Here is a 22,574-nt window from a genome sequence, read left to right on the forward strand (position 1 = left end):
TAATTCATGAGTGAAAATAATCTCTCTCTGATGTCTCTTCAGCTGCTAAATGCTCAAATATGTTTGTTAGCTAGTTGCTAAATTTGTCAGTATACTTTTTGGTGATAGGCAGGCAGCATCCAGTGGGTTTATCAACGCTTTTTTGCTAACAAACTGTCGGCTGCAGCTGGAAATAAGTCATTTCAAGCTACTCCTTTCACATTATGTGTAGTTATTCCAAAGATAAAGTGGGAAATCCAGTACAAAAGGTAACAATACAAAAATATATTAAAGGTAAACAACAAAGACAATAAATGCTAGGAACAATGTCAGAGAAAAGCTATCAGTCGTCTCACAGTGTTGTGTCCAGTGTGTATCCATCCTCCCTAAATGAAATGAAATGCTGTGCACAGATCTACTCACTCTGCATGTCGATATCTGATTCAATATTCTTCGAAAATATGATTATGGAATATGCTTATCAAAAGCGTTTCAAACACTAAAACAGCTTGAATTCGGTTGAGGGTAGTATAAAAATGCACACACCCCTTAATGTCTCCTCACACCATTACAGTTTAAGACTTGACTCAAGAGATATTTGTTATTATTAGTATTGTCCAGAAAAAAGAACCCCTCATTTAAAACTTATAAAAGCCTTAAATAGTGTGTAAACGTCCCATTCACTGTAATTCATTTACACTTTTACAGCACTTTAAGCATTCTTGGCAGCAAAATTAGAGTTGTTCCTCTTCCTTTTATAGACCCTCTTTGTTGTAGCTGTCTACTTACTGAGTTGAATTCCAGCCCAACACTGTGCACCTTGACTCATTAGGCCAAAGGGCAGCAACTGATTGAAAATGCGTGGGGAACATAGGTTAATCACTATAGAAATGTCCTATATGGCATATAATTGCTTTAAGGCCATTATCCTGTTTACATCAAATTAAATTTCCACAACTGTTCTGTTACTTTCAATTCAGACTAATGTTGAGACTGCAGTTTGTCTTTGTGGGGCAGAATAGGTTCACCCTCTGACCACGCTTCACAAAAGTACATAAATTTATGGCTGGTTGCAACGCAGAAATGCTCTGCAGCCTACAATACAAATAGCGGCATTGATTTACAAATAGAGCAAATTTATTTCTTGGTTGTTGCCATTGCTTTCGCAGGCAGAGAGACACATTTTAAGACAAGATATAAATGGAAGGAATCCATGAAGCAATTATTCCACCTCTGCAGTACATGGCAGCGACACCATTGGAAAAGGTGTATCAGGCTACCTTTCTCTGTTCTGTTTCACTGAGCAGCTTCTCGAGCCTTTCCTCAGCCCATCAAGCTGCCTTGGCAACAATCAGACCAGAGTGGCTGAGGCATGGCGAAGAGAAATGTACAGTGGTGGAGTGGTAGGAAATTACAAAAGGAATCAATTCAATGAGTTCCCTCCCTCCATGAAAAAAATGTCTATAAATCAGGCAGGGGGTCAGACCCAAACAACAAGCTTTTAAGAGCCTGTATACCAAGGTATAATGCATTTACAAGGTACAACTCAGTAGTATGGCTACTTCTGTACTAAATCCTTTCTTCTTTGTTGACTCAACCACTTTCCCAACACAGCAGTGCTGTTAACCAAATGACTTTGGTGCTTTTTCCACTGACCTTATCCATATTTCATTATCATTGGAACGAGATTGGGATGCTTTTTCATACCATATTAGAGTCAGAGCATGCCAGGAATCTCTGTAATGCCAGAAGAGCAGTGTTTCATTCCAAAAGGAGACATCCACCTTTTGAAAAATGTGACACAACCACGCCGGCATGAAAGTGAAAATGAAGACTTATGTGTCTTCTGCTCTTTGCTGACAAAAAAAGCAGTACGTTAGAAGCTGTAATCATTTTTTAAAGAGCGGGCTTTGAACACTAGGTCATAATTTTTCCTCTAAAAGCTGTTTGTAGACTACATTTCTGGGATGAAGCTCTTCTTTGTGCTTTTTTGATAACAAATGTCGAGTCCTTGCTGCTGTTTCTTTGCCAATTACATTCCTGGTGCCCATCACTTCCTGTGTTTTTTTCCCATGTTTCTCCTCATAGGATGGGATGAGGATGAGAATCTTAATGGAGGCTGTAAATAAACTAAACGGCAAGGTCAGCAGGAAAGCCACTGATGGAATAAATTAGTGTCCCGTTCTAAAGAAAACAACAGAGAAGACAACATGAAATATAACAGTATGGCAAGAAAGGGCTCCATGACCGTTACTGCCTCCTGATCAATCTTATGCTTCTCCACTGATTTGTTATGTTCCCTGTGACCTGTCCACCAACATCAATATGAGGTGGGCGTCAGACTGTGGGCTTAAACTACCGTTAGGTGGTCATTGTGGAGCTCATTTGAGTTAGCTCATGTATGTGTGTGCCTGCACCACATTAATTTTCAGTATCTGCTGCGTATAAATGTCAAGGCCTCTTGAGAGATGGCAAGCAGCAGTTTATTCCCACACACACCCACACCCAGAATCGGCACACTCCAATGCAGCACTGTAAACAGCGAGCCCATAGGAGCCATGAATCGTCACGCTCCGGTTGTGGGTGTTGAGTAGTCATGGGAAAGTGGATAGCATTATACTGTAGGTGATGTAATCCTAAAAACATGTGCTGCCAAGTGACATAATGTGTTTATCAATGAATGAGCAGCTGAATGTCTAGCATGATCTCAGTCTCAGGTGTAATGGATGGCTGACAGAGAATCTCTCCTCTGTAAATCACCTGGCTGCTCTCGTACTTCCTGGATGACTGGACATTTTCCTCCTACTACTCTACTCTACATCTACTGTAGGTTCAGAACAAGCCGCCTTATGATGAAATTTAACCATTGCTCAGTTTGTGAATTATATCCTCTTGCCTTATTATTGACATAATCGCATGCCATGCTATAATTAGCTGAAAAAACCCATTATAGTGTAGCACTTCACAAAAAAACTACATCATGTAATTGTGAAGATACTGACGCCACACTGTGTCAAATCAGGGGGGCTGAGCTACAAGGATCTTCTTGCAATAGAAAAATAAGTTGAATAAAGGTAAAGAAAAAGACTGCCGGTGACTCAGTGTGTGTGCATGTGTGTATCCACACGATATTCCAACATCTGTGTTACCTTGGTAACTAATCCTATTTACAGAGGATTGGATCCATTATTCAGGTTCTTCGTTTCAAAGCTGAATAGTTGTTATCACTGTGTGTCAGGGACAGAGACTCAGAAGAGGCGAATATTGAATATTCAATGTTTTCTTAACAATATTTCACAGTATTTAATGCACGTAAGTGTAATCCCGTTTGGAATATAAACTGCAATGAAAACCTGGATTTCCTCAGCTGTAAAAATTAAATGATGTGTGTGCAAAAAATCAATGGGAAGAGCAAAGAAGAATATGTGGGATACATATCTATCTATGTATCAACTTTATGATAATTGTAATTAAATATCGAACTTGAATTGTTCAATAGTGCATCCTTTTCTTGGGAGATTTAATTTCCTGCAGCCAGTCATCTTTTATAAAAACAAACATTCAGGTTATAAAAAGGTCACTCAGAAATAATTGCAGGGGAAGCCTACAAAAGCTGAGGCTAATGTACGCTTGTAAAGACTTGACAGCACAAAAAAGTCTCAAAAAAACTGTAACATGAATTACAGCCTACACGTTCAGTGATCAGTGAAATGCCACACAAAGCGTTAGGGATGCAATAATATGGGTATTGAGATAGCAAGGCGTTCACACTGACAGCTACTGTATTTGGTTTCTCACAAAGCAGAGGAAACTGCTGTGACATTCACATATTGTTGCTCCTTCTAATTCTCCCGCTCAGCCATACAGTGGTGGCATTTCAACCATGCAAATATGTGGCTTAGATAAGCAGTTGACTGGCCACTGACCTTGCACATAAATTAGATGAGGTGAACCTTCATCAAGAAAAGCCTTCATCAACAAAAATGTGTCTATTTAAATTCATTGATTTAGATAACAGTAAGTTCCAGAACAAAAATTGTGTTTTATGGAGCCCTAAGTGTTCAATATTAAATAAATAAATAAGACATTAAATAAATAATCATTTGAATAAATAGAGTACAATGGAGCCTATAAATAAGCCAATAAATTGTGAAATAATTTAAGAAAGTATTAAAACTTTACTTATTATAACGTGCTTTAATTATTTATTTTCATATTAACATAGTTTATGTTTATTTAATTATATACCTTGTCTGTTTCTATTTAATAATAGTACATTCCTAGTGACATTTTGTTGATGTTACTATTCATGACAGAGGAGTTGCCACCAACACCCCTGGGGGTGTACCTCCTGTTGGCTAGAGAAACCATAGAGAAAGACTGGATGTCTTTGATTTTCCCAGTTGTGTGATTTCTCCGAGAAACAGCTTTGAAATCACAATGTAACTCAGGTAACAATGAATTAATCAGTTAACTCACAAAACAGCTTAGCTAGTTAGCTGGCTAGGTAGTTAGCATATGAAGCCTCCTAAAGGTAATAAAAAGCTACAACAGCAACTAGTTTGCTCATTCAGATGCTGGCATTGTTGTTCATCTAGCTACAGCTGGATGTGGTATGGTGGCTGTTGCTGCTTTCTGCACATGCTACCTACCTCCCTGGCTAACTAGCAAACTAGCTTAAAGTGAGTTAAAGTTCAAAGTAAGAGCCAGTGTTAATAGGAGTAGTGAAATGTTTCATTTATCTTTATCTTGCCAGTGTTGTGATTATTAAAATATGTCACAACTCTGAGGAGCAAAAACATACTGTATTTCTCTGTGGTTTTCCAAGCCAATGGGAGCTTGCTAGTAAGCTAGCAGGCATTTGGTGGGTGGTTTGGGGGATGTAATATGAATTATAAAATTACATTTCATAATAATTACTTTCAACAGTTCCTTAAAATATTTGAAGATTAAGTTGTACATTTATATAATTTACTAAAATTATTCATGTCTTATTTATTGATTTAATATCGTAGACTTTGGGGTTCCATAGTGTTTAGCATAATTAGCACTAGTTTGCCTGTCCAAAACCTCTAAAGCCATGTCCTCCCTCCCTCCTCTGTCTGTGTCCCAGGAGGGAAATTGGAGGAGAATGACTGGTAAAATCCAGACCAGCAACGTGACCAACAAGAATGACCCTCGCTCCCTAAACTCCAGAGTCTTTATCGGCAACCTCAACACAGCCATCGTCAAGAAGACCGACATAGAGGTCATCTTTGCCAAGTACGGGAAGATAGTGGGCTGCTCTGTGCACAAGGGTTACGCCTTCGTACAGTATTTGAACGAGAGGAACGCCCGAGCAGCTGTGGCTGGAGAAAATGCCCGTATCATCGCTGGACAGCCTCTTGGTGAGTCTTCTTACCTTTCTGTTTTTCACCCTTTAGTGAGACATTTCTGCATTGCTAGCATTGCAGATTCCATTAGCAACTCATGAAGGGCCAGAAAGACACAGTCCATACAGCACTTCACAAAAACTTTCTCCTTGAAATACAGAATGTTTTGTTAAAGCCTGTACTTTGCTAGAGGAATGGATTGTTTCTCTCGGGAACACAAAATGCCTCAGGCATCTCTCAGACTTTTAGTTTAGAACTTCCCTTGGCTCCTAAATGCTGAAGTGTCTGTGTTTGTTGTCACGCTGTTTTGGAGAAAATCCCTGCTGACTCAGTTAACAGATCCTAGTGAATGTAAGCACAGTTTGATTTTAACATTTACCAGGCAGCAACTTGCAAAAAGTATGTCAAAGTTCTTGAGACACACTACTACAGAGCAGAATATGTTAGCGGCATGGGATGCAGCTACATTATGCTGTGCAAGCATTGATTTTCTACAGTGAATGCACTTTGCAATAGGTTGTTTTAGTGGATGGTGACTGTCAAATGTTTTTTTATTCACATTTGTGTTGCTCAATCAGAATTTAGTCCGTGAAGGGCATCGTCTTGAGGCTTATCTTGTTAAAAAATCTTTGTGAAGCCTAGGGATGGATTGCAAAGATGGAGCACATTCCTTGACACTCGTGCTTTAAAACATCATTTAAATCGATCGTGATTGGAGAATACTGCATACATGCGAGAGACCTTTTGATTAAAGTCTTTGCAACACGTTTGAGGGAACCTTGGGTCCAGAGTGCAAATATCAGTGTCAGCATGTTACACAGTTAAAAATACCAGCATGAGATGATCAAAGAGAGCAATGCATGGTGGAACTTAAGTGTGGAACAGGAATGGATTATTATTTCAATACAGAATATGTGCAGAGTTAATATTTGGCATTTAGGCTCAGACTTTGTCACTCCCTGCAGTGATAAACCAAGCAGAGATTGGGGAGTGATGATAATAAATTTCCCCCAAAGGGAACAAAGGCTCCATTCAAACTGCAGGCCATAATGCTCATTTCTGAGTTAATGCCCAGATCAGTTTTTTTTTTTTTTGATTGACTGCTCAATTTATTGTTTAAATGTGGCCCACATCAGACAACAGTGTGAACTGGCCACGGCCTGAAAGAGACCCATATGCGCAGATGAATAATACGATGTCACGCGCAGCACTCTGTCATACAGAAGTAAACATGGAAGCCACAGAGGTTGCGTTTTTTATTGCCCTCTCCTGGTTCCCTCCCGGCGTCATAATCCTCCCGATTTATGAAAAATCTGTTACAACTTTGTGTCCTTTTAAGTGCATTCATTACAGTTTCTGGCAATGTACAGTCCATATAAGCCCTACAACACTCTCTCTCTAAGGTGTTTTTGCACAGAGAAGTAGCATGCATGTGATACAGAATTGTTCATACGGTTACATATGAGCAAAACAATCCGATTTGGGTAACTTCGGCCTGCAGTCTGAAGAGCTAGGGGGTGCAGGTGCAGATGCAGCAGAGTACAACATGTTTGGTGTTTCAACCAGGAATAAATAGTACAGGTATCACTGGGTGTCAGTATATTACAGAATTTAGCATGAGTTGATCAAAGAGAGCAGTTTAGTTAGGAAGTGGAATGGATTATTATGGGAATGTACACAATTCATATTTGGCAACTAGTCTCACTCCCCACAAGGCACCACCAACCTCTACACAACAGAGTGTTGGTTCAGCCGTGGGTTTGGTATGAAAATAGCTTCTTTATGGACACGTGTTTTTGAACTCTTGCTTGAACATGATCTTTTTAACTGCTCACACACTCTGCCACTCCATTATACAGTATCCTCAGGGCGGTTAGGGTTGTGAAAGAAAGAAAGAAAGAAAGAAAGAAAGAAAGAAAGAAAGAAAGAAAGAAAGTCGTATATAAAATCATGAACACAACTGAAGTAAACGATCCCAGTTCAAGGGCATTACCCAGTGAAAATAATATTCCCCAGGCTGTTAACTCCTGTGTTAATGAACATTAGCCTAACTAACATTAATTATGTACTGAATATAAATTGAATATTTAAAGAAAGAAAAAGCAGAGCTGATTTAAAGGTTGTTATGTCTCCTCTGCATCAGCAGGACAGGTTATCGGCCTGCCTGTTTTTTTCTAGACTGCGTTTATCAGCCTAAACATCAAACCAATAATCTGTCTGGAATGCCAGCCTCTCCTAAAATCCATCTGACTGTGAGAGACCTAAGTGGTTTCTTCATTTGCTTTCCTATTGTTAAGGTGTTAACTGTTTATATTTTAAGGCCTGTCTGTTTGGATGGGTGTTTCATGTTACCTTTCCACACTTCACACATAAGAAAACAGTTAATCCGATCTGCATTAACTGAAAATATAGCAACAACAGTTACGGAAACATTTTGTTCATCTCTATTTATTGTTGCATGCTAAAGACAAAAAAATCAACAGCAAGTAATGATGATCTCTCTTTGCCTGATTAATGATGGCTAATGTGTTTTTGCTCTTCAAGTCATTCATTAGTTTGATATTTAGCATTATGGATGTTCTAATCAGCGAATAAGCAGAAAAACACATCACTTATTAAAACCTAGTTGCAAACAGAACTATCGCCAAGTCCAAGCCAGAACCACCACTGGGCACTCTACCATAGCCATAATAATAGTGTGAGTGATTTATTTGTTCTGTCTGTGCAAATCATTTGACTCTCTTCATGTGTGGTTGCTTGTTTTTGGTTGAGAAAGCAAACATAATCAAAAGTATTTCCATTACCCAAGAGTTCAATTCAAACCGACCCTGCAGCAAGGCAATCCTGCCCTCATTGTTGTCACTCAATCTACAAGTCGTGTGACGGGAGTATGATTGGGATATGCATCCTTAATTGGCAATTAAAGACACCATCAGTCTCATCCTCCCAAGCTGATGCTTTTTATATTAACATGGTGGAGAAATGAATCAGCCACATAATCATTTGGAGTTGAGGAATGACCTGTGCAAAGGATCTATCTTCCTTTTGGAAAATGTTTCATTAAAGTGTCATTACCTGCAAGTTGATTGCACCTCACTTGCAGAGATCACGTCTGTAGGTAAGCTAATATTCCTGCGTTGCCAGAGGAATCGCATTCAAACGTGTTGGTGTTTCAACCATCGTTGGCTATGTTCAGTGAGATCGTCCACAGCCCACATAAAAAGAGGCAGAGCACGGTGTTGTGGAGGCAGAGGTACATTTGAAAAGCACGGTTGGAAAAGAGGTCAGTGGAGTAATCACGTCATACCGCGACTGCACAGATCCACCTCAGCTGCTCTGGTGATGACTAATCTCTGCACTCAGTGATACACGTGTCAGAGGTCAAAGCCTGTCGCCCCCACAGAAGATAAGACTGTCGCTCTGTATGTGTGTGGATGAAAAACTGCTGATGAAAGAATTCAAAAATTCTACAACAACATAACAGCTGGAAGCCCCTCACCCCCATTGCTGGGTAAAAAAATGGATGCGTCATTACCCTATCAAATATGAATAGGAGTTTATGAGATCACATCTAGGGATGTGAGCACAGCAATCATTTCAGAATAGCAGTGCATGCAATGCTATTCTGAGTTACGACCATGAAGACATTTCTGTAAAAGCACTTCACATGAACACAGATGTTGAATATTGAGTCTTGCAGAGCAGACGTGAAGAGTCTTCTATCCTCTGCTGTCTCTTTCTCCATGGTGCTGAAACATTCAAACCCAGACGGTGTCCCAATTAAGGCTACATAGTATACAAACACTTAACTGGAAATGATGCTACACATGCCAATGTAAAATTTAGAAACCTAAAAGAGAAAGAAAGTGTTGTCCAAAGATTTAATAATTAAATTTAATAAAGCAGTCTGATAATATATTCCTGGAGATGGATCATCCCCGCTTTTCAGAAATGTTTTTGCTGTTTTGCAGCTGTGAGTAGCTCTTCCACTTTCTATGTGAATGGCATTGTGGGATGATGGTGGCAATTAACATCAAAAATCAAGCAAGAAGTGCATTTCGTAGGCTTTTATGTCTCTCTCCATGGTTCTGAAAAACATATTTCCCACTTAATATTGTCAAGTATTTGAATATATATGTACTATGCAGTTATTATAAAAAGTGTTAATACACTTTACTTACCGGACTATGTCTCTATATGTGTGTGTATATATATATATAAAATCAAGCAAAGGTAGTATGCATACTGACTTTCTTTTAATTTTGTTACCATCTTGTCTCTCTCTGTGGTGCTGATCATTCCAACCTTGGCTGTGTTCCAGTTAATGCTATAGGGTAAACAAATATGCATACTGTCTTGGGAGTCAGCATTCAGGATAAAATACAATGATACAAATGATACATGACATTTAGACATCAGTCTGACAATTAGGGAGCACTCCTGCCCAGCTAAAGTCAGCAAAATTTCCCCTGACGGGACAAAACAACTTACACCTTTATTATTATTATTATTATTGGTACATGGAGTCCTGTGACCGGTTGCTCACACTGAAGCTCCACCCACATAATCAGCCAAAATAACTGAAAATGTGAAACAGTAGTATGATGTTTATAGCAGCAGGTATTGGAGATGCTGTGGTAAACTTGATTTTTTAATCCAACAGCTTTTACAGTAAGTGTCGGCAGATACACAAAAATATTTTTTTAATTTGGATTCCGCCATGACAAGCCATGTTAAATGCATGTTAACTATGTCTATGTCAAACTAGCAGTTGGTGTTTTGGAGTGCATCCAGATAAGCAGAGTCTGTATGTGGAACCAAAATCATTAAAATCACCTTGTGATCAGTACAGTTAGTGTGCATACTATGAAAGAACTTCATACTCATATCCTGCTTAAAATGTATGTACTGTCATTAGGCCACAGCACCAGAGTCTCTCCATGGCTCTCTCCATTTTGGCCCCAAAGCTAGTTTAAATTAAACTACAGTCACAATAAAATCACAGCCTACATACAGTCACCTGAGGTCAGACGATCTGTTGTGGCATAAGGCACGTAAAGTACAAAAATATCTACATGTCGCTTGAGTTGTTGTGTGTTCCCTTCCCTCTGGCTAAAAGCTGACTGGGGGAATTCCTCGTGACACAGTGACATGATGATTGCTGGCATCCATGAACCTCAAATGCATCTGAGCATTTTCCTTCTACACCCACTGAGCTCTATCTGCTGTATCACTGTGGCCTCGCTCATCAGTGGATTCCTCAGTGGGCTGCCATAGAGACAAAGAGTGACAGATTTTTTTGTCCTCAGGTGTCCTGGCATGCATTAAGCCTGATCATGTTTCCTGCGGAGTGTCCAAATCTACATGTATACACTGATAGTCTACAATATGCTATCAGAACACCCTGTTTATTGCAGCTTGCAAAAATCTAAAAACTTTATGAGACTTTAAAAAGAGTTTTGATTGTAAGACTCCTTTGATGTATTCGCACCAAATACTTTGTGATGCATATCACTCCTTGCCCTTTATGTGGTAAGATGAGTATCTATCTTTTCTTGTTTTTCTCATCTACAGAGGTGGTTGTTTCAACTGTGTCCCGATGTGGCACTGTGTGCTTGTGTGTGTCTACCTGTAGGCAGCAGATGCGTGTGATTGGCAGGTGGTGATTGAAGCCCTGATGGAAAAGGACAATGAAAGAATAACATCCCATATTTTTCTAAGAGAGGCCACGTATGAAGATACAAGCTGTCGCGCAACCATGGGAACAGAGGAGAGAGGTTAATGGCACAGAGAAGGCGAACTAACAACATCTCTGGAGAGCCCGTCTGGTAGCAAGCGCACCTGATAATCTTTCCTCTCTTGACTCCTTTTTTGAGCCGCCTGACCCTCTCAGAAGAGATCTGCATTCCCTTTCACCTGGAAGTTTCATGGTAAAGGTCCATCCCATTACAATATTAATGACCACAGTGAAGGATAATGTGTGATGGATCACCAATCATACTGCCTCCAAATGGCATTGGCAAGAGTTAGGCACATAAATAATAAAGTGATTTAGATGCAAAATCCATCCTAAGCGGATTACAAAGGCAGTGGCACCGCAATCAATCGTCATTTTGGGCCAACATGATGCATAGCACGCAGCATGGGACACAGAAACTGAACTATACCGGGGGGAAAGAGAAGAATGAGCAGGGACAGGTAGACAGAGAGCGTGCAGGGAGAACTGCTTTAAGTGTAGCCACAGTATTTGTGTCCCTAAAAGTCTTGGCAGTGTAAAAACACACTTACTGGAGGTATTTTTATCTCCTGATATAATCTCTCTTTCTTTTACTTTTTTTTTTTTTTTTACAGTTTTAAAGATGCAATATCATTTTGGAGTATTTGAAGCACTTGTACAGAAGACTTTAATGGCATAGAAGTGTTCCCTTCTCTTAAAGACCTTTTACACTATGCGATTTTGGGCTGTCCCATATGAAAATTGACAATTTTATGTGGCGATATGTGGTGAACACTTTCGCGGTCACTCCAAACACGGCAGCGCACACCATGTTTGGTTTATCGCTGTATTGTTTTCCCTCTGCTTGTGTGGTGTGACAGCAATGCTGTATTGGTTCTCAGCCATGTGTGCACTGTCTTTGATTGTTTATGTTCGATTTTCTATCCACACTGAAAACCAATTTCCCTTTGGAATAATTAAGTTAATTTGTCGATCAATCAATCAAACCACCCCACAAGAATACAACAGGAAATAACGCAGAAAACACTGGCGAGCGAGAGTAATGCTAACATATTGACCTCAAACTCACTTTGTATATTCAGCATTTCATGTTGCCCTCTGTTTCCTGGCCAGCTTTACATTCTCCTCCATCACTTCCTCTGTGTTCTTTTTTCTTTTCTTATTTATCCATTTACATTGTAGTGATACGCTTCAAAAGACAATCCTTACTCCATCTGGACATGTCTTAAAATTTTAAAAAATTGGTTAAAATGAACCAGTCGGACACACAAGACTTTATTTGACCCGTCTCTGACAAAATTGTTGTTATCGCACTGTAAGTGCCTGAAACGTTTTAAGGAAATACACTAGTAGACGAGAAGATTGATATCACTGTCTACTGTGAGAGTGGTATCGATCTTCACTTCTTGCTCACAACGATGACAAGTGATTATGGTGATTAACCATATTTCCCAAAATGTCAAACTTTGAGTCACAATTTGATGTTGGCCCCCAGGAATTAAAAGGCTTTTTGCTAGACTTAAAGTTTTGTATTCAGATTCCAAGGTATTCTTGAGGGAAAAATGGATTTATGCAACTCAAATAGATAAAGATGAGGCTGCAAAACACTGATTCACAAAACACATGCAACTCCTTAAATGTGAAATGTAAGTGAATACCCAAGGGGGATTTTTTATTTCTTTAATGTCTACTGTTTGATGTCTTAAACCAATCCTGCTGCATCTTCTCCACCTGGCTGCTGTAATTCTCTCTATCATTCACCATTAGTATTCACGGTCTCGCTTTCACTGCAAAATTTGCATAGATGATTCCAACTATGTCTACAATAACTGCACAGCCCAGTAACTTTATTTTGAGACCCAGGTTCAGAAGGAGGAACAGTCATGAGTGAGCCTTGTGGGTATGGCAGTACGCAACTAGATGGGCCAATTTGTCCTGATCCACTGGACTGAGCCTTGCCAAAGCGAACCCCATAAGGCCCCCTCTGTGTCTTTCATGTCCCCGTGTTTGCTTCTGAGGCTGTCAGAGTATTCAGTGTGTCTGGGCATGTGTGTGTGTGTTTGTGTATGTGTGTGTGTGTGTGTGTGCTCGTACATGGAGTCTATGTGTGCTTGCAGAAGAGAAGAGAATTCAGGTTTATGTTTTGCTCAGAAAAGGATTTTAACCAGAGCACAAACAGTAATATCAATACATAACTTAATTCTCTCTCTTTTTTCCTCTTTGCTCTCTCATTTCCTCTCTTTCTTCCTTTCCGTATCTTTTCTTGTCCTTGTGGGTGATTAGAATGCACCCCCGGTTGTCCGTCTCCTCCCTCATTAATCACGCTCTGAGAGACTGGGCCGGACGTTGAACGCACAGTTGGCCTGACCCAGCACTCGACAAAAGCATCCATAATACCAGGTACAGAGCAGCCACACAATAACATCAACAGTATAGCTAAGCCAAGGATATATCTGAGCTCTGATGTATTCAGAATATAAGAATGTGTTTCTTTTGTGGAAACAATACTGTAGAAATTTAAAGGTTGTCATTGTGCAGCTAATAGGCTTTAATAAAGCCACCCAGGAAACCAGGAAAGCACATTTCCCCGGCTGCCAGGATCTGTTTCCTTCTTTCTGTCCCTCTCTTTCTGTATCCCTCGTTCCCTTTCATGCATTCTGACAAATGCTTTAGTGGGGCATGAGCCACAGTGTGGACAAAGTGAGATGGATTACGGCGTGGATTTTGGCAGGGGAAACTGCAGCTAATTCTCTGATTAGAAACCGGGGTTCAGAAGGTAGAGAAACGCTGAGCCGTGAATCAGAGTCAGAGCACAGGGCTCAGTGGGCTCCTGAAACCTGTGCACACATGTGTGTGTGTTGGGGGGGGGGAGGCGCATATGTGTGTGAATGTGTGTGGGTGGCTGCATATGCTCGTGTGTAGAATTCGGAAAACAAGCTTGTTTTAGTTTATGTGTGCATGTGCTTATGTTGCCGGTTATACAATCAGTAATATAATTATATTATGTGAGCGTTGTTATTAATATGAGCAACATGTGTTAATTCAGCAGTCAAGATGTCCCTTTCCATCGCCTCTGCCACAGAGCAACAGGCCAGATGACAGAAATCACAGTTGCGGTGTAGAGTCCAGCAGGTTGCAGTTTAGATTCCCATACAAAAGCCAGTGTGACAAAGTGCCCATGAGCAAACACAGAAAACTTCTTCCTCAGCACAGCAAAATGTATCCAAGCAACCACATACTCCAGTAGATTTCCAGTGGATCGCATAATCCAGAGATATAAAGGAAATGATAGAAAACCAAAACACAGGATTTAATTAAACCTCACCTCCTTCAAAGGTTTTGACAGGTGTTCTAATACACAGCCTTACACTACACAGCAATTAACAGTTTTATCTTTGAGGCTTTAAAATATGTGTATAATGTGTGTACATCACGGCAGAAAACAGCCTTTTTTTTTTTTAATTATGATGTGAGAATTGACACATTTTACATCACGTACTATAAATGTTTGCCACACATGATATTGTAAATCTCATGTAAATAATTAGCATTCACTGCACAAACTGCCTTATTGCACATATTCTTGCGCTTATTTTTTATTTTCCTTTTATGGTCAATTTCATATTTTTATATTTATATATTTTATGCGTTGCCTTGTTATGCACCAAAGCAGTTTCTTTGTATGTGTTAACATACCTACCTACGTATTCTGATTCTGAAGTGAGATCTAAAAAGTTACAGATACTGATTTTCTATGTAGAACTTTTTTCATGAATAGTTCTTATATTTATGCAGCTAAAAGGGGAATAAAACATATATGGGGTTTTAAGAGTAATTAATGACTGTTCTTTGCAATCCATAAGTATACTTCGCAAAAACTTTTTTAAACTACATTAATTTGAATTTGATTTGTCTATTTCTATTAAAACAGTGTCACTTTAGAAGTCTGTTGCCAGTACATCTGTTAGCATAAATTAAATAAAAACAGCAGCAAACACAGGGAGTTTTATGTACGCTCACACAGATGAAAGGCTGCTAATAAGAAACACAATCAAAGTCTTGCTTGATACAAACAAGACTGTTAGTGTTTTTGGAAGCAGAGCCACTTTCTTACATCACATTTAAAAATAAAAAATAGACTGATAACCCAGTTGCAGACAAGGATAACTGAAATGTAGTGTTAACTCTAATGTTCTGATTCCTGGAGATCCCGGGCCCTCTTTAACAGCTCAAGAAACATACATACATTGTTTTATCAGCGTGATACTTCCTTATTTTATGAGTATTTCTTATAAACATGATTTCAGAAGCACTCTACAGAAAATGACACATTACTTCTTTTTTGGTCTCACAGATCCCAGCTGTAAAACAGGGTTTATTACAATATTTACAGTACTCAATACACATCACTAACCCTCCTTAATCTCAAATAGGTCTATTTGGATTTCAGTTAATTAAGTTTTTGTAGCAGTTTGTTCATGTTCTGACCCGAAACATACGTTAGCCACACTATAAAGGACAAACAAAATTAATTCACACATAGTTTGACTGCAATGCAACTAATTAGTTTTTAAGGTAGTAAAGTAAGGCAATTAATTTCTTTCAGAAAGAACTTTCCCATGACAGGATCTTCCATCCAACCAAGCATCTACCTCAGAGTCTGAGGCTATGTTTTTAGTTGGCCGAGGATCCCTGAAGCTTCTTTCCCTCCTTTTATAGCAGTCAGTAAAGAAACCGATGTAAGCCCAGTCGGAGGTGAGCAGGCAGGGACTGTGAGGCTTCAAACTAACAGCATTAGCTTGAAGCCTAACAAGCATCCTGGCTAAGATGTGTTCATTAATATTACATCCGTCTACAGAGAAAGAAAGAGAGAGAGAGACAGAGGGAGGGACGCGGCGAGCAAGGGGAAGTGGCTTTGCACCACTGAAGAAGACCGGAGTTGAATAATTGTTCTCCACGCATAATCAGAGATGCCTGTTTACTACCGAGAGCTTAGGTTCACATTCGGGGCATGCTGATGCCGCCAGCAAGGGATCATTGGTTGAAAATTGAGATATGGACTCATAATAAAAAAAAAAAGTACTGCAGCCTCTTATGAGTAGGATTAGTGTTCTTACAGATGCTCTACTTGTCCATGCTGGGAAATAATATTTCAGTAAGATAATGTGTGTTTTTGCCAGGTGTGCAGTCTTGCTACAACAGAGACCACTGCAGCGCGACCTTTACGCGGAGCATCAGCTAAACAGACAGATCTTCATAACAGACCTGACACAGACCCCCAGAATGGGAAATCTGCCCTTTAACACTCCATAATAATTGATCCAGTCAGTCATGTCTGTCTCTTAGTTCACACCATAATTGTCGATATGCACCTCGGGCTGAGTGACAAAAGAGAAATCCAGGCTATAAAAGGTGACGCATTGTGTGAGTAATGGTTTGGGACTTGTGATTACACATGCAGTGATAATTACTGCGACCCCGGAGGGTTCCTGCAGACCCGCGCTCACAGGGCTCTGCAGCGTAACCCCTCTGACTCCCCCCGCTTAGTGTGCGAATTAAGAATAACTGTGACAGACTCACTGGGGAGTTCTCTTCCTGAATGAAGATGGACAGTAAAAACAAAATAACATTAAAAACAGCCCGTAGCCTCGCCCGGGGCAATTACTTGCTCTTTTCCTCTCACGTTTTCCATCTTTGACGCCGCATTTATTCTCCCTCCACCTCCTCTCTCTCTCACGCTACTTTGCTTCCACTCGTCGTCGTTCCCTTCATCCTCTTCACAAGGCCACCTCACCAATTACACTGCAAAGCTGAGGGCTTTTGAATCATTGCATCCAGTTGTTAGCATGGAATACTGACTCACATCTGCAGTTCGGGGCTCAGCCTTGAGCTCCACTGTCCGGTAAAGGTCACGCCAAGCATGATGGCAGTTAACTACCTCAAGTTTATTGCAGTCAACACTTTGCATTAGCTGCCACCACGAGTAACCTCTCTGACACCATCCAGACACAGTTTTGCAGTCAGGCCATAACCATCCCAAGGTACTCGGAGCACTGTTTAGAGCGCTGGTGCATGACAAAACTGGCCACTTGGCCTTCCTAGACCTCAAGTCTGTGCTATTTTGGGGAATGGAGGAACAGCTAGAAGGATTATTCCGCCGCTTAGAGGGCACAGATTTGTTCCTGACAAAAGATCCACATGCAAACATCCACATCAAATTAAATATACAGTGATTAAACAAAACACCCGGTGCATAGTCGTGATAGTCTTGCAACCCGTTTCACACAGTCACACCTATCTCAAAGCTTAAAACTCTTTTCTCAAACTCAGCTTCCTCCCCTTTATCTGTGTCTCCTGCTTGTGACTGGTATAGATTTAATTAGGGAAATCAGAGAGGGATAATGACTTGTACCTGAATTGACCTTTTTATAAAAAGTGTCCTGAATATTTTGCACATTCACTGAAGATTTGATTAAAAAAACAGACCTGCCTGCTTGTTGAAATTTACTTTTTATGGGATTTGATTGTTAGAGCCAAAGAGATACCCAATAAAAAGGTGCACACTGTGATGAGCTGACAGGATGTCCAAAAGTCTATTGCAGCTGCTGAGGGAGAGGAAGCTTAACACACAGCTGTCTGCGCTGTCTCCAAGGAAAAATTGACAAACGCGAGCTTTATAAACAAAGGGAGGAGTCGTCTTCAATAGATAGCAGCTGGTTTGAAGTGCATTCCTGACCTTGAGAACTCCTTGTGGCTTGTTCACACACATCATTATTAGCCTTTAGCCTTGGTGGAGGAGTGAAAGTGGTAAACAAGTTGCAAAACTAATGATTATGTAAAAGAAGTATATTCACACAAGATGACTAAAGAATAAATGTAACACATGGAAGAAAAACTCAAAGCAGGATTCTTCTGTGCTAGTGCTAGTGTCCTACGTAATGTAAAATCAGTACCAAGGTCTTAAGCATCTTTGTTTTCAGGTCACAGTCAATGCGAACATACTTAAGTGAGCCTTCGCAGCTGATGAGTTCTGGGAGCTGTAATGTGCTCTTGAGCTGTATGTGTGTCACCGTTTTCTCCGTAGCCTACCTGTGTGACAGAATTATTAATGAGCTCTGCCTGTATTTATGCACATCATCTAACAGGGGAAGATGGGCTGCCTTCCTTACTTTGAGTTGTGAGTGCCGTCCTGTCAAATGAGATTTGAGCCTCGGCCAAGATGAGAGCTTCTTATAACAAAAGGGGATATTCATCAAGTGTTCATTTGGTTTGAAATGATGGGTCAAGACAGTGACAGTTTCCTCTCCTCATACATGGAGTAAATGAAGATCTTGGAATCACGATAATGTGGCTGAAAGGCACTTTTTAACTCGATGGTCACTGAGCACCACACTGTGGTACACAGCAGTTATTACCACTTGTGACTGTCATAACCAATACTGTGAACATGAAGTTGTGATCATGTCCACTGTTAACAGTTTCTGAGCATCAGCTTTTCTTCCTAAAATGGCATTTTATTGAAATAATTCCTTTCTAATTTGTTTTACTTTCTCAAATGTTGTTTTAATGTGCTAATTATTTGACCTTGGATTTTTTTACAATTGGAGTTGACATGCATCATATTGTAGGCCTGTAAGCAGAAGGGCATGACTGCCAGCAACATTTTACTGGGGTTACAATCTAACCAATAAAAAGACGTTGATTTGCTCTTGCAGATGCATTTGCATTCTGTCATTGCAAGCAGATTTAGTGTTGTTCTTCAGAATGTAAAATAAATGCGCATGTATAGTAAATGTATACAGAGAGAGATTTAATGTGTAATGACAAAACATTAGGGATGTTCCGATTGGCGATTGGATCGCTTATCGACGATTGAAGGGATGATCAGCGATTGGTTTTTCATATTAAGGCGATTGTAACTAACTCATTATCAAAACTAAGATGACATAAAAAAAATCAGTCTATAGAATCTGCACCACACTGCAGTGTTTCCCATTCTTTGATTTATTTGTGTAATATGAGTAAAATCATAATTCATTGTGGAGCTGCGCACAGCTGAGATTCACTCAGCGCCTCCGCTCTCTCTCTCTCTCTCTTTCTCTCACAAACACATTGAAATGGAGCCGTGTGTTTATAGAAAAAAATAATGCACTGAAGTTAACTGTGAGAAGTTAGGCTATCAATTTTATTAACACAACGCTGTCAATGTCTGAAACGGATATGTTAATGTTAGAATACAGCTGGGTTGTCGAGGCTGACATAGCTGCTATCGATTACACCCTCCTTCAGTTACACGGTAATTATGTGGGAGACACTGTACTGTGCATTACCAGATGTTTCTGGTGGTGTCTTTTAAAGCTAATAAGCCTATTTTTTCCATGCTGCCATTTCACTGACACAATCTCTTATATACATATATTACAATCTCTGTCTTGTGTGTGCAATCCTCCTTATGTCTTTGTGAGGACCAGTTTTCGTTAACTTGAGAAGTGACAGCAATTTTGCCACGCTACTTCAAAGGGCTATTTAATGCAAGACTTTTGTTTTATGTTTAACAATAAAATTATTAGTTAGAAAAAAGCACATTCTTCCACTTACAATATTTCTGAATTACTCAGAAGCATCTTCCATGGCTACTAGTTCAGAATTGTGTTGCCAGGCTTTTAAAAAGGGGAGCACATTGCACCTGTCCTAGCATCATTACACTGGCTTCCTCATACATTTTAGATGTTGAACATTTTAAAGTTGTATTACTCACTTTTAAAGCAAAACTTAGACTGGATATAATAGATCTCTTAACATCCTGCGGACCTGAGTGTGGTTATGGTGGCTAATGTTAGCTATAACTTCAGATAGAAATTGTTGTGTAACTGATTACTGACTTACTGACTTCATTATTCTTATTTCAAGTGCAATTGGTACACAACATTTTAGCGTTACTTTCCTGTAATTGTCACTTGTTTCGTCAAAAGTTACGTAATCTCACTTTAAGGTTATGGGTTATGGGAATGCAATACGTCACGTTTTCAATTCAAAGTTCACATTTTCAAAGCTTATCACAGTCATCTGTGAGATCCACACAATAAATGATTTTTCCATTGTCTTAACAAGAATACCTGTAATTATTTCCCCTCAAGGTTAACCACTACCAAAAAAAAGCCTATGTCTACTTTGCAAATGTTCGCGAAATCTAATAATGTTTTTATTTTTAAGTGTACTTGACTGGAAAAAACTCTAGTCCTGGTATTTTAGTAGATTGTTATGGTGTTGATGTATTATGGATATGAAAATGAACTGCATTTGTTGAACTGTATTGCTGTTTGGTGTTACACAAGTTTGTTGTGGGAACAAGTCAACAAAAGTTTTTGTCTGCTTCTATTCATCTTGTCATGCAGTGAGTTGTGTCTTCATGCAGCCAAGACATTTTGGGAAAGTGTTTCTGATTTGAAAATGTCTTGTTGGCTTTTGTAAAACAGGTCTGTGATGTCAAGATAAAGTATAGACACATGAGAGTAAGTGTTTACAGAAGTTATATTTTAGATGAGTACAGTACTACAGTTTCTCACAATTCCTGATGTACAGTTCATCTCGAATGACATGCCCTGTCCACTTTTAACGTTACTTCTGAAGTGTACTTTGTCTCCTAAAATGGTCTTCACTTAAAAGCAAAGCTGAGAATCTGCGTGTACCTTGGTGCATTAATCTCTTTGTTCTTTACAAGTGCCACTTCATAACTCACGGCAAAGAAATCACAGCCTTGTCAGTCTCGGATGCAGTTAGAATCAAATGTGGGATCTGGGGACTCGGGCTTGTGGCTTTTGCTCATTTCTGGGCAGGTGGCTTTTGCTCATTTCTGGGGGTGGTGTGTCCCTGGGCCTGGGGGCCCGTTGTCTCTTCTCCTCGCCTGGGCCCTCTTCGGCAGGGGTGGGGCTCCCGCTGCTTCCCCCTGCCGGCTCTCTCACAGTGGGGGCATTCGGGAGTCTCTGGGGCACATGGCCGGTGTTGTCGGGGTAGGTTTTGGTGCTCCTCCTTGGGGTTGCTTGACTGGGGGGGCTGGGCCCCCGTCCAGGGATGAGATAGGCCTCGGGGGCTGCTGGCACTGCCTGCACTCTGGGGAGGGATGCCTCTGGCTGGGCTGGGGGACCGTTGGCCTGGTTCTCCCGCGTTATCGCTCCCTGGCGGCGGGGAGCAGCTTTCTGCTGTTCTTCCTTGGGGCGGGGTACAGCTTCCCGACATGCGGTCTGGGGTCCTTTGCGCTTTGGGGGGTCGCGGGGTGCCCTGGCTTCTGGGGGTGGGGGTCTCTGGGCGCTGCACGGGTTGATCCGGTTGCGGTTTGGAGGGCTGCGGTGGTATTGTAGTGCGATTGTCGATGCATCTTGATGCATTGTGCTTTTTCCCTGGGCAGGGTCTCTGAATGGCTGCTGGGCGTTTAGTTTGTGGTTTGGAGTCCAGGGGAGGCATTTCCTCGTTGGCTTGGAGGGACCAGTTTGCGTCCCTGTTTTGCTTCGTTGGCCTCAGATCCATGCTTCCCCGTTTCTCTGTCGGCCAGTTGTTGGACCCCTCTGGATACTGAGGTATATAGTTAGTTTTCGGGAGTGCAGTGTGGGTGCGGGGCAGGGCTGTGCTCCGGTTTGTTCTGGGCTTGTGCCTGGAGTTCTTGGCCCTTGACGGGTGGGTGGGTCGGTGGTGGCATGCAGCTGAGCTGGTTGATTTTGCCTCGTTGCTGGTTTGGCTGGTGTTGCACGGCGGTCGGGGGGCGTGCTAGGCATGGCATGGATGTCGGCTGTGGCACAATCATGGCGTCTCACTATCACTAACAACTACATTCTTTAACAGGCTTATGCGCACACACATGTACACACACACATACAGACACATTCACCCACATGCACACAGACACACACTGTCTCACACATAGACACAAACAAATTTAGGTTGTCCCTGGTAGAATTATTCCTGATGCTTTTCTTTCAGTTACTTATTTAAATTTATTGTTATTATTCCAGCTCTCGTGGCTGTGTTGTGTTGCTTATTTAGTATGTGTGACTGTTTCTTGTTTTCATTTTTCTCTTAGTTGTCTTACTATGTCAGCTGTTTATTGCTGCTGTTCGGCTGGTTGTCTTTTACTATTATTATTATTTTTGTTGTTTGTTGTTGTTTTTCTCCTCCCCAAGCCCCCCTCTCGGTTCTATTGCAGGTTTCATTGCTTTCTGCAATTGGTGTTTCCCTCTGCTATTCCCTGTTGTCCCCACCTTCCATCCGCCTTCTCTTGCAGGTCTTGTCCTTTCTCTGTGCTGCCTGTTTGTGCACCCCTATCCCCGTGTCTGCCCCCCTGTCCGGCCCAGTGACAAATCAATACATAATTAAATAAATAATAAAACATACAAAGGAGTATTTTAATACTCTCTTGTTAAAGTAAAATCTGTCTGCCAATATGGTATCCAGGTCATCATACTCTATACCAGGCTGCTGGGCAGGACAGGTTT

General features: G+C 40.7%; 1 protein-coding gene across 4 annotated transcripts in view; it reads left to right on the forward strand.

Annotated features, from left to right (window-relative positions):
- The window catches only part of LOC119912138 (RNA-binding Raly-like protein), a 107,925-nt gene that overhangs the window by 42,435 nt on the left and 42,916 nt on the right, over nucleotides 1-22,574 (forward strand). For 3 of the 4 annotated variants that reach the window (XM_038731188.1, XM_038731163.1, XM_038731171.1), the window contains exon 2: nucleotides 5,093-5,366. In XM_038731188.1, the coding sequence (XP_038587116.1) occupies nucleotides 5,111-5,366 (256 nt within the window). In that variant the 5' untranslated portion in view covers nucleotides 5,093-5,110. Of the gene's footprint in view, nucleotides 1-4,414; nucleotides 4,431-5,092; nucleotides 5,367-22,574 lie in introns of those variants that run through there. The other variant, XM_038731179.1, reaches the window with a different exon arrangement.

This window comes from Micropterus salmoides, unplaced genomic scaffold (assembly GCF_014851395.1).
Source record: "Micropterus salmoides isolate LMB-PRFRI ecotype aquatic unplaced genomic scaffold, ASM1485139v1 Ms_hic_scaffold_1, whole genome shotgun sequence".
Taxonomy (NCBI): Eukaryota; Metazoa; Chordata; class Actinopteri; order Centrarchiformes; family Centrarchidae; genus Micropterus; species Micropterus salmoides.